A 25,482-nucleotide genomic window follows, 5' to 3' on the forward strand; every position below is an offset into this window, starting at 1 on the left:
GTAGTGATGACAGATCAGGTGGCGGAGTGGTGTGGTGGCCTCAGGCTGAGAAGCTTTGGACTTTGTGCGGCAGTAGGTTGGACAGCGGGGCGAAGGGAGGAGGGTTGGACTGAGGGTTCAGTGATGAAGGAAAACTCTGTGACAGAAAGAAAGAAAGAAAGAAAGAAAGAAAGAAAGAAAGAAAGAAAGAAAGAACAAATAGCAACAGTAGTAAAACACTCAGTGTCACATACCATTACCAAAATTACTGTAAACAAAAAGCTCTTTTGTCTATACACATAAGGCAGGAATTCCATTGTTTCCAGTTGCTTGGTGCATGATCCGGCACTAAATTCAAATGGCCAAAACAGAGAGGAGAGATCTCCATGTGATTTTTTAAACCTGGCCAATACCTTTGGCTCAGTTCCCCATGAACTCCTCTGGGCAGCATTCATCTTCCTCCAAGCACTGGGATCCAACACAGTATTGGTCAAGCTTTGCTTCTAAGATCTGCAATTCTGTTACTAAATGCCTAGATTCACCACAGCATGGCAGGGCCTGGGGGTGGGAGCTACAGCATGGTGTGTTTTCACAATGACCATGCAAGATATGATAAGAATCTCAGTGTGGGTGGTGGCTGGCAAACAAACCAAATCTGGTTTGCACCTTTTGTCTATCAGGACTTTTATTGATGACATCAGAACATTCACCAAACCTGCAGCAGGTGTCAGGCAGCTGCTTAGAAAGCTGAAGTTTGAGCCATGTCTCCTTTGAAAAGGGAATGCTAACGGACACCAGATTCTTGAACAGTGAAGTCCCAGTATCAAAAGTATCTGAGCAGCCTGTGAAAAGTCTTGGAGGAAGCTGTAATGCAAGCCCCAAAGACAAAGACCAGATATGACAACTGCAGCAGGAATCAGTAGGCTGGACACCCTTCACAAAACCCTACTGCCTGCTGTTTGCAGTTTGGTCTGCTCCACTGTACAGTGTGGTCTCTCAGAGTCTATGACATCCCAGTCTTGAAAGTGGAAATGATGGAGCAGATGGTGACCTCATATGCAAAGAAGTGGCTTTCTACAGGAAGGGAATTCTTGCACTGCCAGTCTCTGAGCTTAAGTGCACCAAAAAAAAAAAAAAAGCTGCAAGTAACACAAACAGAATCCTGCAAGAAAACAATCAACAATGCTTCACCAGCACTAGTAATTGTCTAGAAATGAACCACAGCTAAGACAGTGCAGTAGGGACATGGGGCTGATGCAGCAGGGCAGAGGAGACAACAGCCACTTGGCACAAAGCCACAGCAGCAGAGCAAAGGAAGCTTGTGGTCATGTAAATGCAGCAGCGGTGTCAAGGACCGCAACAGCTGTCTTTCGCTATGCAGGACCAATGGATGGAACGGGAGCATGTGAGAAACAAAAGGAAGCAAGCAAAATGACTTTTGTCATCAGAGCCACATTTGACACCAACGCCAAAAAAACCAGTATCTCAGTGAAGATCCAACACACTCCTTTTGTCCAAATAAAACTGTCACACTCTGCCTTTGAGTGTGGGTAGTTTGCCGAAAGGCTAACTGAAAAGGGTGCAGTTTAACTAAAAATGCAAAAAATGCAAAAAAAAAAAAAAAAAAAAAAAGCAGCAAAGTCCATTTAATGCAAAAGAAAATCAGGTGTTTTATTGCCCTTTTGATAACAACCCAGCAGACAATAAGGCAAAAATACAGCAGAAAAAATATTTACAATAGACTAACACAGCACCACTAGGTCTGCATCACACAGCAGCCCTTCACTGACTGCCTAGGAAGGGTAGATCCCCTCTACTTAAAGGCAAGGCCCCTCCCACTGGACCATACCATCTTTAATTGAACACAGGAACAATTCAATTATTTTAAAAAAAAAAAAAAAGCCTATACATGATTTAAATACATTAAATGAGTCATCATTACATCATCAAACATAATACCATGTATAGGTTACAATCCGCTTTTATACTTTTAATCACTGGTATGGTGCAGCATGAGTGGACTAAGCACGCTCCCTACTCATTAGGCAATGCAAAAGGCTGCCTGAAGCTGTGCTTGGGTACTTTGACACTGCCCAGAACCAGGAAGCACTGCGGTAAGAACAAGGAACACATTAGAAACATTCATTCATTCATTCATCTTCTAAACCGCTTATCCTCACAAGGGTCGTGGGGGGTTGCTGGAGCCTATCCCAGCGCACATAGGGCGGAAGGCAGTGAAACACCCTGGACAGGTCGCCAGTCCATCGCAGGGCACATTAGAAACAAGCAACTCAAAATATCATTTACATTCTTTAAATAAAGAGTTAATTCACCGTACTTATGTGTTTGTGTGTTTGGGGTAGTGTTTGGGGTAAACCTAACAGGGAAAATAGCACAGGAAACAGCCTTGTTGTTACATGTAGCTCAGTGTGTGCACCCACCAAACTATCAAAGGCATGCTACCTGGCTTACCTGTTGCATGTTGATGGTGTGGTGTGCTGCTGTGGTGTGTTACCAGTGGCAGGGGAAACTGCCACAAAAACAACATGGCAGGTTTACAACCAGCCTAATCAGAGCAAGCTCATCCCAGAGCATCAAACCCCTCAAGACCTATAGCTTTCATTCATGAGTGAGATAAGAAATGAAAGTATCCATGTCCCCAAAACCAGACCCAGGACAGCTCAACACAATCTGAGCCTGGAGGGTCCCGGTACACATTGGCCAGAGGCTCACATTTCCACTGCAGATAAAAGCCACCAGCCTTTAGCCAGACATGGTTGTCCAGTCTAACTCCCTGCAGAATGTCCACATCATGGCTCATAGCTCATGAGGCGAGTGTCTTGATGAGGCATGTGACTGCAACAAGCTACAACATGCAGAGCTGGAATCCAACGCACAGCAACGTGGCTGGCAAATAATGTTTTTTTTGTTTTGATTTGTTGTGGCTTTTCTTTTTTAAATTTGATTTTCGTCATTAAATCTTCGACCATATCAAATAAACAGTCATCAAGGGACTAGGAGAACCTGATCTGCTCCCAGGACATCAAATGTGAGCCCTCTGGAGATGTAGGGGCTTCATCAAGAAAACATTGAGGAAGGAGGATGCCCGCTTAAAAGCACCAACCTGCCAGTCATCATCCACTCTTAAAATCTCAAAGTGTGCACCACCTAATGACAACCAGAAAAGGTCACACTCCATTGCTAAAAAACATTGCATCAAAACACTGCATTAAAACCAAAGTTGCTGCTGCAGGCCCCATTTACACGACAACGATTTTCACAAAGAACGGTAAACTTTTGTTGCAGTTTGGCCTTTCATTCACACGACAACTGCGTTTTAGGTGCTTGAAAACGCAAACTTTGGAAACCGGGTTCCAGAGTGGAATTTTTTGATAACGCCACTCTCCCCACCACCGTGTAAACTGGCAATATGAAATTCTTGTGAAAACGATGACGACACGGCCTCACTTCGCACGTGACTATGACGTTTTCAGCCATGCGCGAACAGGAAAACAACAACAACGGCGCACTGCCAAAGCGTTTGTACACAGGCGCGTGGTGCTACTCTGTGGTGTTACATTGCAAAGTTGCACCGCCACCTACTGGCCTGGCATGCACACTACAGCGTTTTCAATTGTTTTTGCAGATCCGTGTGTACGAGGATCGTTCTCACAGCGTTATTGTATAAACATGGAACTTTTTAAAAACGCAAAGGAATGAGTTTTCCGTTTTCATCAGAACTGTTGTCGTGTAAACGGGGCCTAAAAGTGGATGAAAAGGGACAGAAGAAAGATGTTTTCCATAATTAGTGTGGAAAAACATTCAGAATTTCTGTGCATTATCCAGAACCTAAAATATTCACATTGTGGTCTGTTCCAGTATTAGCAAGGAAATCATGAATCAACAAGACAGAAAGAAAGAAGGATGGATGGATGAATGGATTCATTTGTTCATGTATCCATCCATTCATCAATTCATTCTTTTTTTTTTTTTTTAATTTCAGATGCAATCAGGGAATGGTGCACTCAGCATCCTACTTTTTTGTAGAAATGTGAGAAGAGGGACACACTAACATGGTCCCAGGTGAACTCTGGGAACTACACGGCCAGAGACTCGCCAAAACTAACATCAGAGCCATGTCAGGCAGGTTCACGTGATGATTCACTGCAGCTGCACTTTCACAGCACCGCTTGCAGCTGTCCTAAATCTGACTTTATGAGTGATGTGTGGGCCCTCCTGCTGGCTTGGTGCTCGTAACGGAAATGCAAGGGGTTCGAGAACAGGGTTTGTATGTTTTGAACTGAGGGTGGCGCTAGAGGAAAAGTCACAAGGTCACCAAAGTTGACAGGGTTCATCCTCTGGGTAGCATGGATGTGCTCACAAAATTTCATGGGAATTAGACAAAAAGATTTCAAGATATGTGGTCTCAGAGAACAGTTTTTAATTGGACATACTGTTGACTGAACCAGGTGACCCCATCATCCTTGGGCGTGGATTTAAGACCGACTCACTCAAATTAAAAACTCAGTCATTTTGATGTTTTTCTGTCTGAGTTGAAAGTTTACATGGATGCACTGAGCTGAATCCAGCAGTAACTCATGGGACTCATTGAAAACTCATTTTGAACCACAGCAAGTTTTCCCAGCAAAGTCAACTACATAGAATTGACAGTTTTCATCAATCAGCAATGTGTAAGTAATATGGGATGTTGGATGGAGGTTCAGTGGAGCTGTGGGAGGTTTGTGTGGGTGTATGTGTGTGTCTCAGTGTGTGTGCATGGGAGAGAGAGAGAAAGAGAGAGGAGATATTTGGCTGATATATAAACTACTACATAAACTGTATGGATGTCTGTTATGTATGTGTATATACATACACTGTAAAAACTCGTGTATGTTCATGTATGTAATCACATCTTGTTCTGGTTCCAGTGTGTGTGTGTATGTTGTAACACAGACTGACCGGGTGGAACTGCTGAACTGTGTGTGTGCTGGCATCCATCAGCAGTGGAGCTGTAGGAGAGCACATTGTGCTCTCAGAAGGCTGGTTCACTGCGCTGCTCCTCCTCTGAAAGAAACACACACACATGCACAAAGACACATACAAACCTTTAACATTTATATTTATATGGGTAAAATATGAATGTATCTTAAGAATCACCAATCCGTTATAATTCAAATACATACATTACATGATACATACACATATATGAGCATACTGTATAGGTTATGCTGTATATACATTCTGAAACTATATATATTCAGACACAATATATCAATATTATGTAGTAAGTATGTTATATGTGAAGCCCTTCGTTTGTGAGAAAAATCTATATAACAAATGTGATATGACTTTGTGCATGTGTTCTGTGAGTGAATCTGAATCCAGGTCTCTTGCCTCAGTCTACACTACAGTGGTCTAACCTCAAAGTGGTTGTGAGGCTACATCCATACGTATTAAATCATAAATAGTTGACAAGCTTGTGACATCCCATCCCTAATGTCAGCTTTGCTTTGCCTTATGGTTGGCCATTAGCTCCAAACATCCCACATTCCCCTTAGCTGAGAACAACCAGATTCAGGCAGAAAAGGGAGGGCGGAAGGATGAAAAACTCTTTGTGCATACAGTCACATTCAAGATTAAATGTAAAGAGAAATTACAAAAGTTAGTGTAAATCCAAAAAAGATCAAGTGTGAACCGTTTGTGTAAACACTGGGAAGTGTGTTTAAATCAGCATACAATAGTGTGCTATTTAAAAGCTACATTTTAAATATTTTGGCTTTGAATACAAAGTTTGGGTTTGTCTAAGTAATTTATGGTGGAGACACATTGCATATGACCAAATCATTTTATCAGTTTCAGGACCAGATTTTGGCTGTAATTAGATCTAATTCGATGAATGCCGGGCTCCCACAATCGAATACCGGTGCATTAGCAGGCCACATGCTCTGTTTAAGAGAGAATAGTTGCATAATATATGCCATTTGGTGTCTTAAAATACCAACACACACCAGCCCCTGTAAAACTGAATGCCTAATTGCAGTCAGGGGGCCTGGCTTTAATCGTATGCTCGGGATAAAACTTAATGCACTCTGAAATAGCCAGGAACTTTGTCTGTCAAATGGTCCTGATTAGTCATCTAAATCTCTCACAATGCTGACTTAAAATGCCAGACACAGCTTCAGCAGTTTTTCACACTATGAATGAGCAACAAAGATATTTTCAATTTGCCCTTCTTCAATTTACTAGTCACTTCAACAAGACTGGTATTACCTTATCAAGGTAGGCTAATACAAACTATCACGTCTGGATTCTTAAATCTTGTTGGGGATGCAGTGCGTTCAGAGTCGGACCAAATCCTCACATAGTGAGGCAACATTGTGCTTAGATTTTAGAGAAATGTGCAATTGGATAAAATCAACACAAAGCCAACAGTACAACCTTCTGTCCAGTGTAGCACTGACTGTACTGAAGAGTGTAATGCATGTGTACAGCTCTCACCTCTAGTGCTTTTCCTTATTCATGCATATTCTGCAGCTAACCGGTAATAAAATAGTGCTACTGCTACCTTGACAAGCAAAGTGAGGTTTCTGAATGAAAACTGCCTGAAAGCATGTCTTTTATTTACACAAATTAAATGTTTTCTTGTGCATTAATTGTATCAGATGGCTTTTAATGTCTGTGTGTGTTTATGTGCATTACCAAGTCCTTAATGCTGCCTAGCACTGCTGTGACCAACAAGCCTGTGAAGAAGGCCACAAGGTTGAGGCAGGTTAGGACCCAGATCAGAGCGTACAGAGTCAGGACGTCCCGGCAGTCCTGCACACCAACAAACTCATAGTAGTTGTCCAGGTAGCTTCCACTGCAGAACAGGACAGCAACTGTTTATTATAAATACTGTTAATTAATTAATTAAATAATTATTAAAGAAGACAACGATGGAAGAGAGACAGGATGACACAAAAAAGGCCGTGAGTCAGATTCAAACCTGCAGTGTCACAGCCCAAGGGTTAGTTTGATTAAAAAGTGATGGCAAACTAAATGATAATATGCTGACTGTGTGTGTGTGTTCATATCCTGTTCCACTGATGATGAAATTGTCTCACTTGGCACAGTCGTACAGGTCGCAGCAGTAGCAGGTCCCACTTCGTACCACCATGCTACATGATTCCTTCAGACTGTGACACGACACCTGTAACAGGAGGCAGATAACATTGTATTTGAATAAGACATATGTATAAGATTGTATGTACAAGATTCCACAGAGCTATTGTTTTGAGAGAAACTGAGATGTCATGAAACACAAATGATGATGAAGTCCTGCATAAAAAAAGGTCCTGCAATGCCATTAGTCCTGTAATGGCAAAATATTAAAAATCAAATCTCCAAACATTTAGACATCCAAAATAATCTGGACAAGGCTTGCTTTAAGTGCAGTTAGGACCATGATCATCTGTGCCAACACGCTGTCTGAACACTGTGGTCCTTACACACAGCTCATATCGCCCACACATGTTTTCACTGGTACTTACAGAGGCATAGTAATTCTCATAGATGTAGCTGCTGCCGCTGCTGTAGTACTGGCATCTCCCTGCTTTCAGAGGACGAATGTCCTGGCAAGAGTTAAAGAAATATCATCCAGTGGGTTTCAATCCAAAACACTAAATACTGTTTTGTTTTTTTTTTGTTTGTTTTGTTTTGTTTTGTTTTTAAAAATCTGATGCAATTAATTAATTGACATTCATTATGTCAGTGGTTCCAAACTTTTTTAACCAAGGTAATGATCATTTGAAACACCACTGGGGAAATGGAGAGAAAGACAGAACAAAACCTGTATTGGGCACATGAGTGGGGCACACGTGCCTGCATTTGGCAGCAGTCTCTCTTTATTGTGCTGCGGCTCCCACTTTGGGAACCACTGCATTATGCAATACAACCCAGATGACCATATGTATGACCAGCATGCATCTGAAACGTACAACCTTGTGGTGAGTTGGGACACACTCTCCCCAGTTCAATTTGTTCGAATAAAACAAAGGAAAGGTGTAAATATTTAACATGTCTCCACAAGTCATCCAAAGCATAAAAACATCACCATATATGCAGGAGTGGGATGTGTAACTGAATTCTATGATCCTTTCTTACATGAGATACTGCATGCCATGCTGGGCGCAGGCCAACCAAACCACCTTGGTCCCGATTAAATCTTTGTATGGACAAGCCCTGAAAATACTGGACAGGAAGCCAAGACAGTACCACCACTGTAACATCCTCTCTAAATATAAACTATTAAGTTTTAACAATCTAATCACTTACTCACACATTCGCCTGGTCCATAAAATAATCCATAATGCTGCCCCCCCTCCGTTGAAAAATTATGTTGTAACCTGCTCTGAGCAGAGAACAAGGACCTTAAGATCGGTAACGAATGGGGACTGCAAAGTTCCACAGAGGAGCTCTGCTTTTAGCCAATCCGCCTTCTCCATCAAGGCTACCAGAGAATGGAACAGGCTCCCTAGTGACATGAAAACTAACACAGATTATAATAACTTCTGTCACACCACAAAAAAATGGCTCCTGAGCAATCAGAGTTGCCAACACTAGGTGCTGCCTGACTTCCTGCCAGTGTTTTTTTTTTTTTTTTTTTTTTTTTTTTGTGGTTGTTGTTGTTGTTGTTGTTGTTGTGTTTTTTTTTTTTTTTTTTTTTTTTTGTTTTTTTTTTGTTTTTGTTTTGTTTTGTTTTGTTTTTCTAACTATTATATGTGTTACCTTACAAGCACCATCTTGTATTTGTCTATTACCATTGTTGGTATTTCCTCATTGTAAATCTGTAGTTCTGAATTACCATGGTTGGTATTTAAAATATCTGCAATCACATTTGATGATACCAATAACCTCATGTCTGTAATATTCTGCAATGGCACTTTACATCGTAATGCTAATAGGTTTACAGTATTTTGCATTGGCACTTTAAGTATACAATAATAATTTCTACTACCTAACTGGCATTTTTTACACTGCACTTTACAGTAGGAATGGTTAGGTTGTTTATTTATGTTTGTATGGCCTGCCTGTAGTGTTTATGTTGTGTGTATTGGTATGTGAGGTAGAGGTGCAGGTCTGTTTGTTTTAATGTTTGTTTTACTGTGTTGATAATTTTAATGTTTGTTTTACTGTGTTGATTGTTTTAATGTTATTTGTAAGGACTACAGATGGAAATTAGCTTTCTTGCTAAATCTGGTGCACTCATCTTTTTATTCCTTGAATAGCTAATGAAAGTGCACACTGTCCTTTATAAATTGAATAAAATAAAATAAATAACTGCACTCTTCCTCATATCTCTCCCACAGCTCTGTTGAGTGTAAATACAGTGTTGTGTTGCACAACGCCCCGCTAACAGCTGCTGCTGCCTGTGCTACTGCATCGTGAGGTTCTCATTAATCAACTTCACTGATCTCTCTAATCTATTCTCAGATCAGATAATCCCACTGTCAAGTGTCTAGAAGGCAAAACACAGTGCAGACACAGATCTTTAACCCCAAAAAAGAAAAATCTCTATTTCACAAATTTATTTTGGCCATGTCAAGCAAGACATGCCAACAATGAAATTGAAGCCATTTCACTCTCATACACGTGTGTAGGTGGAAGATCATTTACTCCATTATAATAAAAATGTTTTCTTTATACTCAATGGTAATGACAGTTGATAGGTAAAATGACATGCAACCAACAATTGCATCCAATTGCAATATGCTATTTCTCTGCAGATTAAGATGGGTGCAGAGAGCATCAAAATATCCTCCTCAAGTATTTTCCTTGTGGAGCCTACTTCAAAAAGTACTTCAGTAAAATGTAGTTCATAAAATTTACCCAGGGTTGAAGCTACTTTTTTCAGCAAACAATATTGTTAAATACAGTATGATCTTTCTTGTGTAATCCCAAAAGGACAAAAAATGCAGCCTACAAAATTGTATTCTACCGATTAAACCATTAAAAATTTCCTTAATGCCTCAGTCAAGCTCATAAAAGTAAAGACACACAAAAAGCTATTCAGTTGCAGTCACAAGAGTGATTATTCATTAAAAACACAACTGAACAAGAAGTGGTTAAAATGACTAACTGAAAGCAACACTTGGCTGTTTCCCTGCTTTCTGCCCCATGAGTGCTGTGATAGGCCCCAGCACCCCGCGACCCTAATTAGGATAAGCAGCTTTGGAAATGATGAAATTAATGAATGAATAGTTAGTGAGTCACAAATCCAAGACACATAAAATATACTGTATGCATATCTTTATAACGAGCTTGGATTTTAGAATTAGGCTGTTCCTTTTTTTCTATTTTTTTTTTCCCTTTAGCTTGAATATGCTTATAGATGGGCTGTTTTCAATGTAGTCCAGTTCTGCTAATCCTATTCAATAACTGCTCTTTGCAGCTTTTTGTTTCTCACATCATGCTTTCACAACAGGGAAGCTATGTACTCAATGTCCTGACAAAAAGAAATAAAAAACACAAGGCCATCTGGAAATTCTAGCATGTTAGAAAGACTGGGCTATAATTTGCAAAACTCTTCCTGGAGAGCATTTGCAAAACAACATTAATTCTCCACTGCCAATGTAAAGATGTTATCACACACCATGTGGGAAGAAACTAGCTTCCTCTGTCCAACTGGATCAAAGTTAACCTGCAATATGGCCTGTGATTGCCCCATTTATTTTTTGCAAATATGCATATCTCTTCTATTACAATGTACACAAAGGTAACTCACCATGTTAAAGGCTATGAAAACACCATCTATCACAAGGCAGAGAAATGAGGTAATGATCCCAAAGCTGAGGAACACTATTGCAGCAGTCAGCTGGAGAGGAAAGAAGAAAACAGGCAAAACGTGAGAATTTCCTCATAAAAATTCACAGAAATGGGAAACTGATGTGTGCTGTCTAGACAAATGCAATGCACAAGTGCTCTGTAAGTTTGTTTGAAAAGTGTGGCACAAACAAACTTAATTGATATTATTACAATCAGCAATAGTAATAGTAGTAGTTGTAAAAGTAGATGTAGTGGTGGCAGTAGTGAAAACCTGCTTAACTGGACTGCTGCATGCAACTCCAACTTGGGAAAAAACAAAATGAATGATAATCCAACTTGTAACTATGAGTTGGAAACTCAGGTTTCATTTCAGAGCTCCGGCTCCTCCATGTGATGTCAGATTACACACAACAGCGGTAAAACACATCACATTTTGCTGTTTACGGAAAGAATTTAATTATCGGAAGAGTGCTTTACATTTGCTGCATACACTTAGTTTTTCCCTTAGGGGAGAACATAGAGTTTCTACTTCTTGATGGAATTCATTTAACCTGAACTGACACTGTGAATGCTGTGTTACTGTAGGTTGAAAATGTACGAGCCAGAAATACAGAGCAGCGGAAAATGCTGTAAAATTCTAATTGCCTGGAACGGGAGAACCGCTTGAGAGGCAAGTTAAATCATTTACTCCAGGCTGAAGGAAAAGAAACTGTGTAGTTACATTAGATTTTAAAAGAAGCTCCTTAAAGCCTGTACAGAGCAGAAATGTGACAGTCCTGAACATCTGAACCTTGACTGTTCCAGTTAAGTACATTACTTTTACAGTGAATAATATAACCATGCTAGCTTTGTGTTAATGGCTGCTGCACTGTGCTGTGAGTACAGCTTGGATATCTAATGTGACACTGTCAGTCATTTTGTTACAGCATCTGTTGAGCCAGTTTCATCATCCACCTCTCCACCTCAATCTCCTACTCCATCTCTCAGTTGCCCTTGCGTGTGGTGGAGTGTTGAATCCTCCTCTCCACTAACTCATTCACAGACTGGCCCCTCCCGCCTCCGACCACAAATCACTCACTCTCTCGCTCTCAAACCTCCCATCTCTACTGTCCACTTGTTTCCCACCGCTGTATACCCGTTTCCTGTGTGTAATCAGCCTGATACTCTCTGCACCGGCTGCTTCTAATTTGTAATCAGTCTTCAGCAGTAAGTAGACAGTCGTTTCACAAATAGTCACCACACTGTCTCCTGTGCTCCCTAGTTTTTTTCTGGTTCCATAATCCCATTTACACTGAGCTACTCCATGCGTGTTCATCTGATCAGATATTGACTGAGTAGCTGAAAGGCCAAGTATAAATGCATTCAGTGCTTCTTGCATGTGGTGTTGGGTTTATCGTATATTCCAGTTTCTCAGAGTTTCTCAGCAGGAAGTGCACAACACCCCACCAAGTTATACAATCAGGTCAGGTAAATCGGGATTCAAGATGTAACACCAGGTGATCCAGTTGTAATGTTTCAAAACGTTAATCTAACAATACCTCAAACAAACATAATCTTACAAAAGCTCAGTTCACTGTAGATAAAATTTTAAACATAAAGTCATGTTTGATACATAGTCCCCAAATGCCTTGCTTTCTGCTACAGCTGTTTTTGTATACCAGAGAAAAACCTTGTTGGCTAAAACTAGCAAAATATTTAACATGATACATGTGTCGCTCTCTGACATGCTCTTATTATGAAACTGCCGTCATCATGGACATAAAAATCCAAGAATAACAATCTCAAATACAAGCACAGCCAAGCACAACCAGTCTTACCAACAACCATCTATCAATGGAAATATGCACAATATGAATATGGACATACATGGACACACGCCCATATTCAAGCATACCATTTTTTTAATATTGTAATGTAATTATATATATATGGGGCATATTAAGTATGGGCAGTAGGCCCAGAGTGAACATCCGGTAAATGGAAATTCTTCAATATAAGATGCATTATTAGATTCACATTTTTAAATAATTTGAAAAAAGTTCTATTATGCATTACTGCTGGTGCCTGCCTAAAACTCATCATCCAATCTATGCAAGCACATTGAGGTAAGTTTTTCATTGCTAAGAATTAGATAATGTTCAAATACCAAACTAGACCTAACAATAGTTTTGTTCAAACTTCCATCTCATGATAGTTCTACATTCAATAGTACATAGATTCATAGATTAACAACAATACAGCAAAGTGCACTTCCATACATTATAATGACATATTTGTACATTTTCAAGGCAGCAGCTGCTCAACATCTGCTGAGGTCCATGCCTGGACAGTCCTTTTCTAGCCCCATGTATCCTAGCTACAGATTGTTCCATATGTGGGATGTTCAGAAAAGACATCAGCCATCAGTAAGTGTATGAGGAGGATTCCCTCTCAGACTTTTGCTGCTGTAAGACCAACAAATAAAATATGTGATCTTGAGGCCAACAGATCCAGTGAAGAGGTATCGTTCAAAATTAGCATGCATACCAAGTAAATCTGGTGGGGTAGACAATGTTACTTTCCAAAATGAGATCACCTCAGGGCACTTACAGGACATACGCATGAGTCCGCCAAGAGAGCATAGATGACAGACTGGAGAGGGTATGAGTTTCATGAGGTGATGTTTTCTAGGAGTGAGGTAAAGTCTATGTAAAAAAGGGAATACGTTAATGATTAGGGTTTTTAGATCTGAAGTCCAAGTTGTCCCAGACAGTAAACCAATTGACCTCATCGGTCAAGATCTCCTCCCACAACTGATGAACAGCAAGAGGACTACAAGAGGAGTTCAGAAACAAGGTATAGAACTTAGAGACTCAAACACTTGTGTGAACAGCCATATCTAGCATTACATGAAGCTCATGGGTGTGTAAAGAATGCCCCCTGGGTGCATAATTAGTCAGCAAGGAAGATCTGAGTTGCAGGTATATCAAAAAAGGAAAAGCCACATCGATCCAATAACATTTGTAATCCATCTAATGTTCTGAGACCCCCCTCATTACAGATGTCAGAGAGAATATGGATGCCTTCATCACTCCACCGGGGAAATGAAGATGGGACTCCTTTGATAAGAAGAGCAAAATTGGGAAAATGTGACTGTGGGTGCGCCACATTAACTAAGAGTGAGTAGCTGTATTTACAGTGTGCCAAGCTGATAAAAGGTAAGACATTATGGTGCCCTGTTTAGATTTGGAGCATTTAGGAAACATATTGGAATACACTAAGTCTTGCAAATGAAGAAGATAGGCCAAATTTTCCTCTATTGCCCCCCAAGAAACAAATGCATTGGGGTCTAACCAAACTGATAATGAGTGCAACACATATGACGAAAAATAGAGACATCTGCTCCTAAAAAGGAATTTTGTGGATCTTATTACAATAACCCTTGTGGGGTGAAAGGAGCAATATATTGGAATAAGAATTTACTCTTTAAGATGCTTTTTACTTTTTAAGAAGCTTTGGAAGTTTTTAGTTGTAACTGAGAACAGTGAGGGGAAGATAACCACACCCAGGTAGTGAAGGACTTCACCACTGCAGTGTAAGAAAGTATGGTGGAGGGGACAAGAAATGAGTTGAGTGGAAGTTGTGATGACTTAGACCAGTTGATTTCATAACCTGACAGAGCACCAAATTCTTCAAAAGTGTCCAAGACTTTGGGAGTGGAAGTTGGGTAATTGTCTATGTATACCAAAATATCATCAGCAAATAATGATATGTGGTTTGATGTGTTACTAAAGGCGATAGGAGAAATCAAGAGGTGTAGTCTTGGGGTGCCCCGGTGGCTCACTGGTTAAGAGCACGTACAATGTACCAGGGCTTAGTCCCGATAGCAGTGACCGTGGTTTGAATCCGACCTCAGGTCCTTTGCTGCATGTCATCCCCTCATCCCCTCTCCTTCCCCTGCCTTTTCTGTCTCTCTCCACTGCGACTGTCAAATAAAGCAGAAATGCCAAAAAAAAATCACCTTTAAAAAAAAAAGAGGTGCGGTCTTATCTTTTGAGCTAAAGGCTACAGCAAAAGGGCAAATAATAAGGGTGAGAGGACGTATCCCTGCCTGGAGCCCCTTGGAATGGAGAAAAAAGATGAAAAAATGTTTCCTGTAATGACCACAGCCAAGGAGTTAGCATGTAAGACTTTTATCTTCTTAATGAAAATTGGAGCCAAGCCAAATCTGTCTAGTACAATCCATAAATACTCTCATTCCAGATGACTGAAAGCCTGTTTCGCATCCATTGAGAGGACTGTGCAAGGCAATTAACAACTCAGAATTCATCCATTAGGTTAAAGGCTGAAATAACATGAGACAGAGAAGTTCAACTTCTCTGAGACAGAGAAGTTGAATGCTGTTCCTGCACCTGTTGGTTTGATGATATGCAGGATTAGAATGGTGAAATAAAAGCTTGTAGGTAGTTGTTTTTTTTTTTTTTTTTTTTTTTTTTTTTAGCAGAAAGAGAGGGAAAGGACAGGAGCAAAAGCATCAGGCTGACACCTTCACTGCAGGTCACATGATGTCTTCCTTACTCTTTTACTCTTGAGTAGTTTCCTTGCACAGTGACTTTTACCAAAGATGCTCCATGAAAAAGATAATGCATTACAAATCACGCCAGTGGTATGAAATGGAATACACTTCTGTTCTCCTACATCGTTGTGAGCAGTTGTGAAAAGTGATGTGTATATACTTATTGGATTAGCTTTGAAGTCAGTCCTTGAACTTTGGCATTACCTTATCATCACCAGGTGTGAGCAGTTAGTAATCAGGATCTTGTCAGTACTTATTTCTGCTCTAAATGAAGTCGTGTCACTGTATTCAATAATGTCTTGAGAAAGATCAGGCTGACATAGTGTATAATTATTATTGTGTAAGCCCCCCGACCCCCCTTCCTTGTTCGTGTGTCTAGCTGTACGTGGAGACTCTAATGTTACACCTTCCCTTTGTCAAGCCCTGAGCCATTATCTTGTTCTCTTTTTCTGACATTTTAGGAAAAGAGTACCTCCATGAAAAATGTGATATGTTTTGTCAGCAAGCATGTGGTTGTGTTTAACATATGCACAAGTCCTTAAACAGCGTTAGGGCCGGTAGATCGAGAGATGCACTGGAGCAAAACGGAGGAACAGCTGTGTTGGAAGGACTGCACATTTTAGCATCCAGGCCCTTTTTTCTCTGTTTACTTCTGCTGGGCTACATGGTAGAACTGTTTGTAAGAGCACCCTGCAGAAAAATAAAACTGTCACACACACACACACACACACACACACACACACACATATATATATATATATATATATATATATGTATACATACTCATTTGCTGAGGACAGACAGCCTTTGAACCAGCACAAACATTAGGCCCTACATAACACATATGTAGGCCTGCCAGTAGTTGTTTACAAGCACTTTGTGATGATATAAAACCACTTGTGGTAGTGCACATGCACACAAAAACTGGAGAACAATACCATAAAAACATCCAGATTAGACCAGTATAGTGTATTGTATTGTAGGCTACTGGAGCTTATAGTGGGAAGGGGAAAAAAAGGAAATGGTCATGCGATTGTCTGGCCATTCCATATAACCAGTGGCTAGATAACTGAGCTCATACTGTAGCCTCAAAGTGGGAACAACTTTTTTTTTTTTTTCGTCAAACAATTTCACATACATTTTCTTTATCTTTTTCTTTACATACATTTACAAGCACAATCTCCACTAGAAGTTAAAATCAAGTTCTGCTGGTTTGAACAAAAACTCGGCCACACAGGAACGACCCCACCAATGAGACTGGCAGGTGAGTTGCAGAGCACTAAAGGGGCCCCTCTCCCTATGGCCCTGCTTTACCACCCACACAGAGGGCATGTTGGCCATGGTATACTCCCTTGTGGCTTGTCAGACTGAGCATTCATGTTAAAAGAGAGAAAACATTAGAGGGAAAAAATATGACTGTGTGTTTTGATGCACGTGCATGCAAATCTGTCAGATCAAGACACTAAAAGACAAAGAGGGTAGAGGAACATACCAGCTGTTTGCGGTTTTCTTCCAGGCAAAGCCCAAGAACTCCCAGGAATGATCCAAAGGCCAGCTGCAGAAAGGATAACAGTGATGAAAACAAACCAAAAATGCAGAGTAATCATTATGGAAGAGGGAAGAATGACATCTTTTCCAAAGCTAGAGATCACTGAATCAAAGTGCTAAAATATCACTGTATAAATTTAAAATGCACTTTGGATCAGGTAGCTGCTCCATAGACAGTAAATGAAGTATGGCAAAGAAAAATTTAGGAGCATTTGAAAGCTACACTGAAACTGTTCATGCTAAGTATTTATTCAACGCAGAAGATAGAGGTTAAAAATTTCCAGCATACTTTGCAGATGTATTTTCCTTATAGATACAGATTTTGCTTTGTTTAATATCAAAGGTAAGGCCTGTAACTTTGATTTCATAAATGAGTATCATATGCCCGATGATGTTTTGACAAATTTTTCATCTCCTCTGGTCTCCTGGTGGCAGCAAACTTTAAAACCAAACATTTCTAACCTTTTTCAAAAAGTTTAACTGATCAATATGCCATTTTACGGTAGGAGTATGTCCTGACAGTGATGGAGCAAACACTTACGATGACTCCAGAGGCGTAGCCGCTGACGCTGAGGCTCTCTGTGCGGGTCGTGGTGTAGATGCCCAGGACCACCAGCAGCAGGGACAGAGTGAGCATGCCCAGTGCCAGCCACAGAGCCCTCCTGGCCCTCACTGCCATCACTGACCATGACAGAGCAGAGACCCTCAGTCATGTTACAGGGCACGGGAGGACAAAAAACATTTCAAACTGCATCTCATCTGCTTTCCAGCTATGAGCCTCTTTGCAAATGAAATCAAAACACTGATAAATTCCAAATATCCAACAGATAACACTTAATATGTTCAAAATCTCTTTCAATATCAACAAAAGATATTCTAGATATCTGAGCCCCATGTCTCTGTCCTATGTAGGTCCAATGATGTGAATGAGCAGAGTTTAGCATATTCAAGTGAAATGACGGAATTAATCTCTCCATTCTGTGTTTGAATTTTTTTTTTTTTATCTGTCATGCTCAACTGTAAGACCATTGATACAGATATCTACCAGTACCTTCTAAATATCTGTTGAAAGCATCAGGTTGTGCGATATAGACAATATCAGGTATCACAATATCACTGACTGAATACTTCGAGGTTGACATTGTGATGATATTGTAGGCATGACTACTGGGGCTTTCATAAAACAATTTAAAACCAGGAAACATAACACTCATGCCAAATCACATTTAAGGCAGAGCCAAGCCGAGCAAAAACGGTGTTACTACCAAAATGTAGAAAAAATACTTCCTTACTGTACTTAACTAGATTTTTCAGGTATCTGTAATTTAATTGAGTATTCCATTTTCCGACTTTTCATTTTTACTCCCTACGTTTTAACACAAATATCTCTACTTTCTACATTTTCAAAACAGGCTTGTTGACTTGGTTAATAATTAATTCATTAATAGTTAATAAGAGTCTTTTTTTACACAGGTATCTCTACCTCTACTTGAGTAAAGAATGTGTGTACTTTAGGCACATCTGGTTACTACTGTCCTGACTGAAATGATCCAGTGAAACTGTAGTCCTGAGAGCTGGCAGAAGACTGAATATCTGCATTCGGGGAGCTGTGTTCCCCTGCTCGTGGGACCGCCCCACACCAAAGAACTGCTGATGGGCTCTACTTTCCAGCAGGGGGTCGAATGAGCTGCAGAAAGGCTGGTCAGTGGGCTGAAGTGATCAGACCAACAGAAAGAAAACACAATGCGACCTCTGCATGTTCGACTCAGGGTTGTGAAATTTCATGGCGGTGCACGTACACATGAACACATACTAAGAACGAGAAAGAGAAAAAATGGTTCAGCTTCTATAATTCAAGCTGGAGAGGTGGTCTGGTTTCAACCAGGCTCATCTAGTCTTGTTTTCCTGTCCATTTCCTATATTTATTAGACTGTTGGAGGAAACCCATGAGAAGGAAGAACATGCAAAAGGTAAAATATAGCTTTAGGTGAATTTTTTTGAAGTGCACACCTTTGCACTTTTCTCCAACGTACGGCTTTTCAAACACCCAGCGCTGAAAACCCCCAGACTGATATAAAGCCATCTCATGTCATCATTATTTGAGATTTTTTTTTTTTATGTTGTTACTTTTCTGGTTACAGCTTGTTAAAGTCAAAACTTTAAGTTGAAGGCTACATGTTCTCTCACAGACTAAGGTATAGCACTACCACTTAATTCTTGAACATTTGCTGTATTGGGAAATTTCTTTTGAAGTAGGAGAATCAAGCCAGAAATACAACATTTAGAACAAAAGACAGTAGCAGACACAGCAGACATGGAGAATCTATGCTGCATCTTGTTGAAGCCCCAACAAAATCCTCTGATTCATCAGTTTCTATGGTTAAACAATAAGAAGAAGAAGAAGAAGAAGAAGAAGAAGAATAGTAGTAATAACAATAATAGTAATAATAATAATAAATCTAGAATATGAAACCCTAATTGTTTAAACTGGGTTCAGGAATTTTATTCTGAGTTTCTAAACAGTAACTGACCAGGAAAACCATCAGAACTAAACTAGGCTCCAACTTCTGGCTCCGTCATTAACTATAGCTGAGTAAGACCTTAACCTTTAACCTTGGCATAAGTATACCTCCCTCATTATATAGTTACGGTTCTGTGTATAAGTCAAGTTTCATTTTTTTTTTTTTTTACCCTTCTTTCCTGAAATAATGCCTTGGCTTCTAATTGATAACTACAAAAAAACAAAAAAAAAAAAAAAAAAAACTTAGACACACTATACTCTATTTTAAGTAATAAAGATGCCATGAAATGAGCCTGAAGCCCGTACCTGGCAGGCCTCAGACCCACTCACTTACCTGTTGCCGGGCTCTTTGGCTGTGGTTTGTCCCGGGCCGCCGCTCCCCGTCTCCCTCCAGCAGTCATGTTACCACATAAAAGTATATCTGGTTAAAATCCACTCCTTTAAATCCAAATCAGCCTTCAACAGCTTCCGCGGGTGGACTCGCGTGTGTGTGACAGGCTCACAAATCTGTTCTCTCCTAATAAAGTGTACGGCTGGTCCTGAGGCTCGCAGGCGGGCTGTGTGTGTGTGTGTGTGTGTGTGTGTGTGTGTGTGTGTGTGTGTGTGTGTGTGTGTGTGTGTGTGTGTGTGTGTGTGTGTGTGTGTGTGTGCGTGCGCGCGCGCGCGTGCGTGCGGGGAAGAGTGAGCGCTCAGCAGACAAGGCGCTTCCATATGTGCGTCTGCTTTGCCCCCTGACGCCTTCAAGGACCGTCGGACATCTCAAAATCAATTAAGCACACGATGTTTTTTTTTTTTTTTTAAAGCACTCATTTCTGTGCTGGAGGAGGGAGCGCGTTTGTGTTTATTGCTGCCTTCAAGAGCTCCTCGTAGTTTATCCAACGCATTTAGAGTGTAAAAGGGTTACACCTCTAAGATAGCAGCCTATGACAGCCATTTTCTTGATCATTTATGTGTCCTAAGCTGTTGCAGCAATTCTTGGGTTGATCCCATTTGTTATACAGATTTGGTGCAAACTTTAACTATTTTTGACCATTTGCAAAATTAACAAAAATGGTCACAAATCCCTCCCAAATACTACATTAGGACACCAAAACCTTGAGGAACACCATGGAAAACTTCATGCTGTGATTTGGTGTCAAAAACTTTGGGCATTTAGAGATTTCTGTAAGAATTGCCGTTTTTTGGCGACTGGATGGGGGGCATTCTGTTCTGGAAACTGCTCAGAAACTCCGTTCCTACAGTTTCATGAGGCTGTGATTATCCTAGAGGTCACTACAGGTCATTTTATAAAGTGATGTCAAGTTTCCAAAAATGGTTTCACTACAATGAAATGCAGAGGCTAACATCATCACACATGAATGAAATGTGGTTCATTTAATTCACAAGAGTCTCAGTTTTCCAGTCAAACCTAATTTATGCAACTCCAAGACTGTTAAGGCCCCAGTCTGCAAAAATACACCATTTTAACATAGGCAAAACTAATCAATTTCTAGCGATTGATTTAATGAATGAATAAATACATAAACCATTAATAAATAAATAAATAAATAAATACTGAAATAAAATTCCAGAGCACATTCAGAAATCATTTCATTCTGCTATAGGAGGATGAAGATGTCCAGTGTCCTATATCCTAACGCCTGCGCTGAAGGTTTCTGATATTAATGATGCACATCTGGTAGACACTTAACAGGTGTGGATCATTAGCCAAAAACATTAGCTAATAAACCCAACAACAAATTGTCATCATTGCCAACCCAAATTTGTTTCAAATTCAGCCTTCAAAAATGTACAGAATGTGCCTCAGGGTTCACAGTTTGATGTTCCCACTGGCTTCCTCTGACGTATCACCACATTTTTTCGTAGATTCCCTTCACTGAAGCTCCATGGCTGCTAGGAGATAAACTAGCACAAAGCCTTGTTTTCAGGATTGACTTGGAAAAAATGCTCTTACAAAAAGCTATACAGGTAAACTCAGAGTAAAACATCTTCCACTCAAATTAGTTACAAGAGGAAAGGTCAGTGGGTTGTATGTCCATTTTTAAAGTGACTGACAATAGAACCGCATAATCTTTGGGTCATAACTCTGACTTGAGTATAATTGCAATATGGTGTTTAAGGTCATATTTGACCCTTTTCAGTCAGCTACTGACAGCCAGCTGCAGGACACTCAAACTCTACATCTCATCTTTATTTTGCAGCAGAGGAAAGTTATCGCCAAATAAACAGCTGGACCATAAACACATTTCAGATATTTAAATGAACACCGACTATCAGATCATGCACTGTTAAATATTACAGAGCTGCAGAACTTATTATATATTTTCTGCTGATGAGATTGAAGGAAAATGTTTTGAAAATTGCATTGACAGAACACAGGCACAGTGGGTCGAATCTACAATATTCAGAATACCCCACATCCTTTCAATATTTTCTTTCACTTGGTTCATAAAAATACACCTTTAATTTAAAACAGAATGGCACATAGATGGTCATTCAAGCTTCTACATAATCCTGGTATATATGACGTTTTAACAACCCTCCAATTAGCCCATGCCACTCCTGACACAGGCAGTGAAAAAGCAAATAAACAGATTATATTTGTTTTTATCAGCAAACAATGTGAGAGTTGTTGTTTTGCCTCAACATCAAATTCTTAAAGCAGGAATGTATTTTGACTTTAATGTACTGCAACAACAGGCAATTTTCTGTTCCAAAATTTCATACACAGGTTGGACTCTGTGTGTATGTGTTCTTCTCTTCTCATTCTTGAATTTAGGAGCAGCACGTCTTGTAGCCTGGTACAAAATCTGCACAACATTTTCATAACCAGACTCAAAAGGGATTCACAGCTGTCATTTTTCTTTTAACCATTTATGGAAACCCTCGTCGAGGTGCATGACCCTGTAATCTCCTGGGACTATTTGTTATATCCTTTATCCAGCACAGGGATGGTGTGCCTTGATTTGGATGAGCCTGACATGCTTTTATCAAAGAAAAATAAATGGCTCAGTCTGCAGGTCGACATGGCTTTCTGATGCAAACTGTTAATGGACGAGTGGAAGAAACTTAAGAAAGCGAGCCATATGAAGCATAAGAGTAATGACAAAAGCAAGAAAGGCACAAAGATCATAAGGATGTTAAAAAATGTAAGTGTCTTTGGAAATATGAGCAATTTCAGGATAAAATCTCACATATAGTTTAACACAAAAAAGGTAAAAAAATATATATATATAAAAACATACAAAATACACACATCTCAGCTTTTGTGTGCTGGTGTTCTTTTCAGATGGTTCGCAAACAGAAAAGCACGATGTGATGTGATATGGCATAGATGAGAAAAACTGTGATAACATTAAGACATCATATTCAGCACACATGCACAAGAAAATATATTTCATCAAAATCTGACACCTGTTCCACCCATTTTGGGATTTTGTAAATACAGCTTAACGACAACTGATGAAAATCTTTGATCCTCTCTGTAGAAAACAAAGTTCCCTTTGAAATAAAGAGATATAGTCAAATATTTGCTGCATTTCCACTGTTACATTTCATTCCATTTTATACATGAATATGAATGAGAATCACATGAAGCATCCAACAAAATATGGATAAAGTACATTAAAGATGTGTGAATTTCACATATCGAGTACATGTATCTGTGCGCTCAAATCTCTAGTCCAGCTTTTATCCTGAGCTCAGGCTCAAGCAGCTTGGTTGATATGGAAATAGACTGTTAAATCCTGAACGCTGCATTTGTACCCCAGCTGCACAGCGGCCAGAAATACGTTGCGATTGCATTTGGCACTGTCGAGGTGTGAATGCATGATGTGTATTTGTGTGTAAGCGTGGGAGTTGTTAAAAAAGCACCAGATCTGTCAACCTACATGGGGAAATAAAGGTAAGAAAATAGTAGGAATTGTAATAGCAGTTAATGTCAGGTGTGAATAATTTACTTTACAACATTGTACCTCTGAACAGTATTAAAAGGTATATATACATAACCATGTCTGTCTATCCTACTCTAATTTTTATCTCCTTCTACTCCCCTCTTGCTCTCTCTTTACCCATTCTCATGTTTTTTTCTGCTTCTGAACTTCACACAAGATCAGTGTGTGCGAAACGGTCAAGAATACAATCACATCATTTCTTTAATTACTCACAAATCCACTTTGTATCGGAGATGCACACCTGCTGTATACGGCTCATCACTGGTCCATTCCTGCAGGCTAAACGAGATCCAGGCACATTTGGCCCGAACAGACTCTTCCCATCTCTGCAGGTGCTCCAGCCCAAGAGTTTTAACCCATCAGTTCAACCTGAGCCAAAGTGTTTACAGCTATGTTACTGATTTAGGCCCCAGTAGATCTGTGATTTATTTCACCTTCATTGTAGGACTCGGCACATGGTTTGCGTTAAATGTTTCAGGAAATGTGTTGTTTGGCTGTAATTGTTCCAAATACAGTTTCTCCATTCACTGGGGCTTCCTCTCTGACAGTTTGCTGCAATGAGAAGCCAGACTGGAGTATCATGACAAGGGCCAGAATGAAAGAACCATAGCAGGGATTCTGCACGTTTAGCGTATTATCGACAAAATGTATATAATTCATGTTTCTGCTCATCTTTTCCCAAAGCAATAGGTCATATTTTGGAACTCAAGCATACAGATAGGTCCATAAGTGTTTGGACAGTAACACAATATTTATAATTTTGTCCTTGTACACCAACACAGTGGATTTGAAATGGAGTAACCAAGATGTAATTGAAGTGCAGACTTTCAACTTTAATTTAAAGGGTTGAACTAAAATATTCCTTTTGACCATTTAGGAACAACAGCCAGTTTTATCAGCATTTTCAAAGACTTAAAAGTCAATGGACAAACTATACAGCACCAGTCAAAAGTTTGGACATACCCTTTAATTTATTGTTTTTGCTTTATTTTTAGTTTAGTTTTCGACATTGTAGATTAATACTGAAGACATCAAAACTACGAAAGGGCACATATGGAATTATGTAGTAAACAAAAAAGTCTTTAACAAACCGCACTATATTTTATATTTAAGATTCTTCGATGACAGCTTTGCTCTCTCGTGGCATTCTCTCAGTCAGCTTCATGAGGTGTGTGCAGACTTTTGACTGGGAGTGTACATAACATAACATAACATAACATAACATAACATAACATAACATAACATAACATAACATAACATAACATAACATAACATAACATAGATGTTGTCCTCCAGGCCTTTTGGTGTTGCTGAACTTGCCAGTGTGTTCCTTCTTTTTCAGGATATACCAAACCTTTGATACACCACAATCACACCTTGATTACTCCATTTCAAATCCACTGTGGTGGCGTACAATGGCAAAATTATTGTGTCACTGTCCAAATACTTATGGACCTAACTATAATTTACCTTTTATCCAGCCATTTGTTTCCATTCATTGCACGATGACATGAAAATGAACTTTCAGAGACTTCAAACTTTTCTCACACCAGTATTCATCACCGTACAAAACAAAGCGCAGGAAGGGTGAAAGCATGATTCATCTGCAAATAAGGATGGAAACATTTGCCATGCATGTTTCATATTTTCTTAATTACATTTTTTTTCCCTGTACTACCTTCTGTTTTATTGTTGAATATATAAAAACACAGAAAATGAGCCTATGACAATTAGACAGTGGGTGTCTGACTGTGTTCCCACAGCGTTTGGCTCACTTTCAGGATAGTACGAGGTTCATCAAACGAATGATGTGTTTTTTGGCCAGCACAAGCTTTTGGCAGTTTAAGCCATAAGCAGGACCAGCAATGGGCAAAAATCACAGTTCCTGCTATACTGTACCTAAGCACAGTGTTTTATGATAAAAACACCAACCGAAGACACAGTGTGGTGTGAACACCTACTATAGCACAGTTGATGCTGATAGGCCTACATTATTTTTCTCTGCATAGATCGCATGGATAATAAATGAGGCTAACTCCACACATCACTAAATTATTCTTCTTTTTACCAAGTGTCTGGGTATTGAGCCCTGTATGGATAGCCTCCTATCATTTACCGTCCTC

The 25,482-nt window shown here is 39.8% G+C and overlaps 1 protein-coding gene across 1 annotated transcript; it reads right to left on the minus strand.

The window, feature by feature from the left end:
- On the minus strand, positions 1 to 19,807 carry LOC115369699 (transmembrane protein 255B). Its single transcript, XM_030066369.1, has 9 exons — positions 19,741 to 19,807; positions 17,427 to 17,566; positions 16,830 to 16,892; positions 10,742 to 10,831; positions 7,509 to 7,589; positions 7,083 to 7,168; positions 6,679 to 6,838; positions 4,939 to 5,043; positions 1 to 136 (listed from the first exon to the last, which is right to left on the minus strand). Exons 1-9 carry the CDS (start codon positions 19,805 to 19,807, stop codon positions 41 to 43), a joined length of 888 nt encoding a protein of 295 aa, XP_029922229.1. The 3' UTR covers positions 1 to 40.
- Between the last annotated feature and the right edge of the window lie 5,675 nt (positions 19,808 to 25,482).

Source organism: Myripristis murdjan, chromosome 13 (assembly GCF_902150065.1).
Source record: "Myripristis murdjan chromosome 13, fMyrMur1.1, whole genome shotgun sequence".
NCBI lineage: Eukaryota > Metazoa > Chordata > Actinopteri > Holocentriformes > Holocentridae > Myripristis > Myripristis murdjan.

Bases quoted from the DNA above. Each gene is read 5' to 3' on its own strand.
- LOC115369699 (XM_030066369.1), bottom strand. From the start codon at position 19,807: ATGACTGCTGGAGGGAGACGGGGAGCGGCGGCCCGGGACAAACCACAG. The intron at 6,839-7,082 runs GTGAGACAATTT...CCTGTTCTGCAG, and splicing joins GACCTGTACGACTGTGCCAA to TGGAAGCTACCTGGACAACT. The intron at 137-4,938 runs GTCAGTCTGTGT...TTTCTGTCACAG, and splicing joins CAGTTCAGCAGTTCCACCCG to AGTTTTCCTTCATCACTGAA.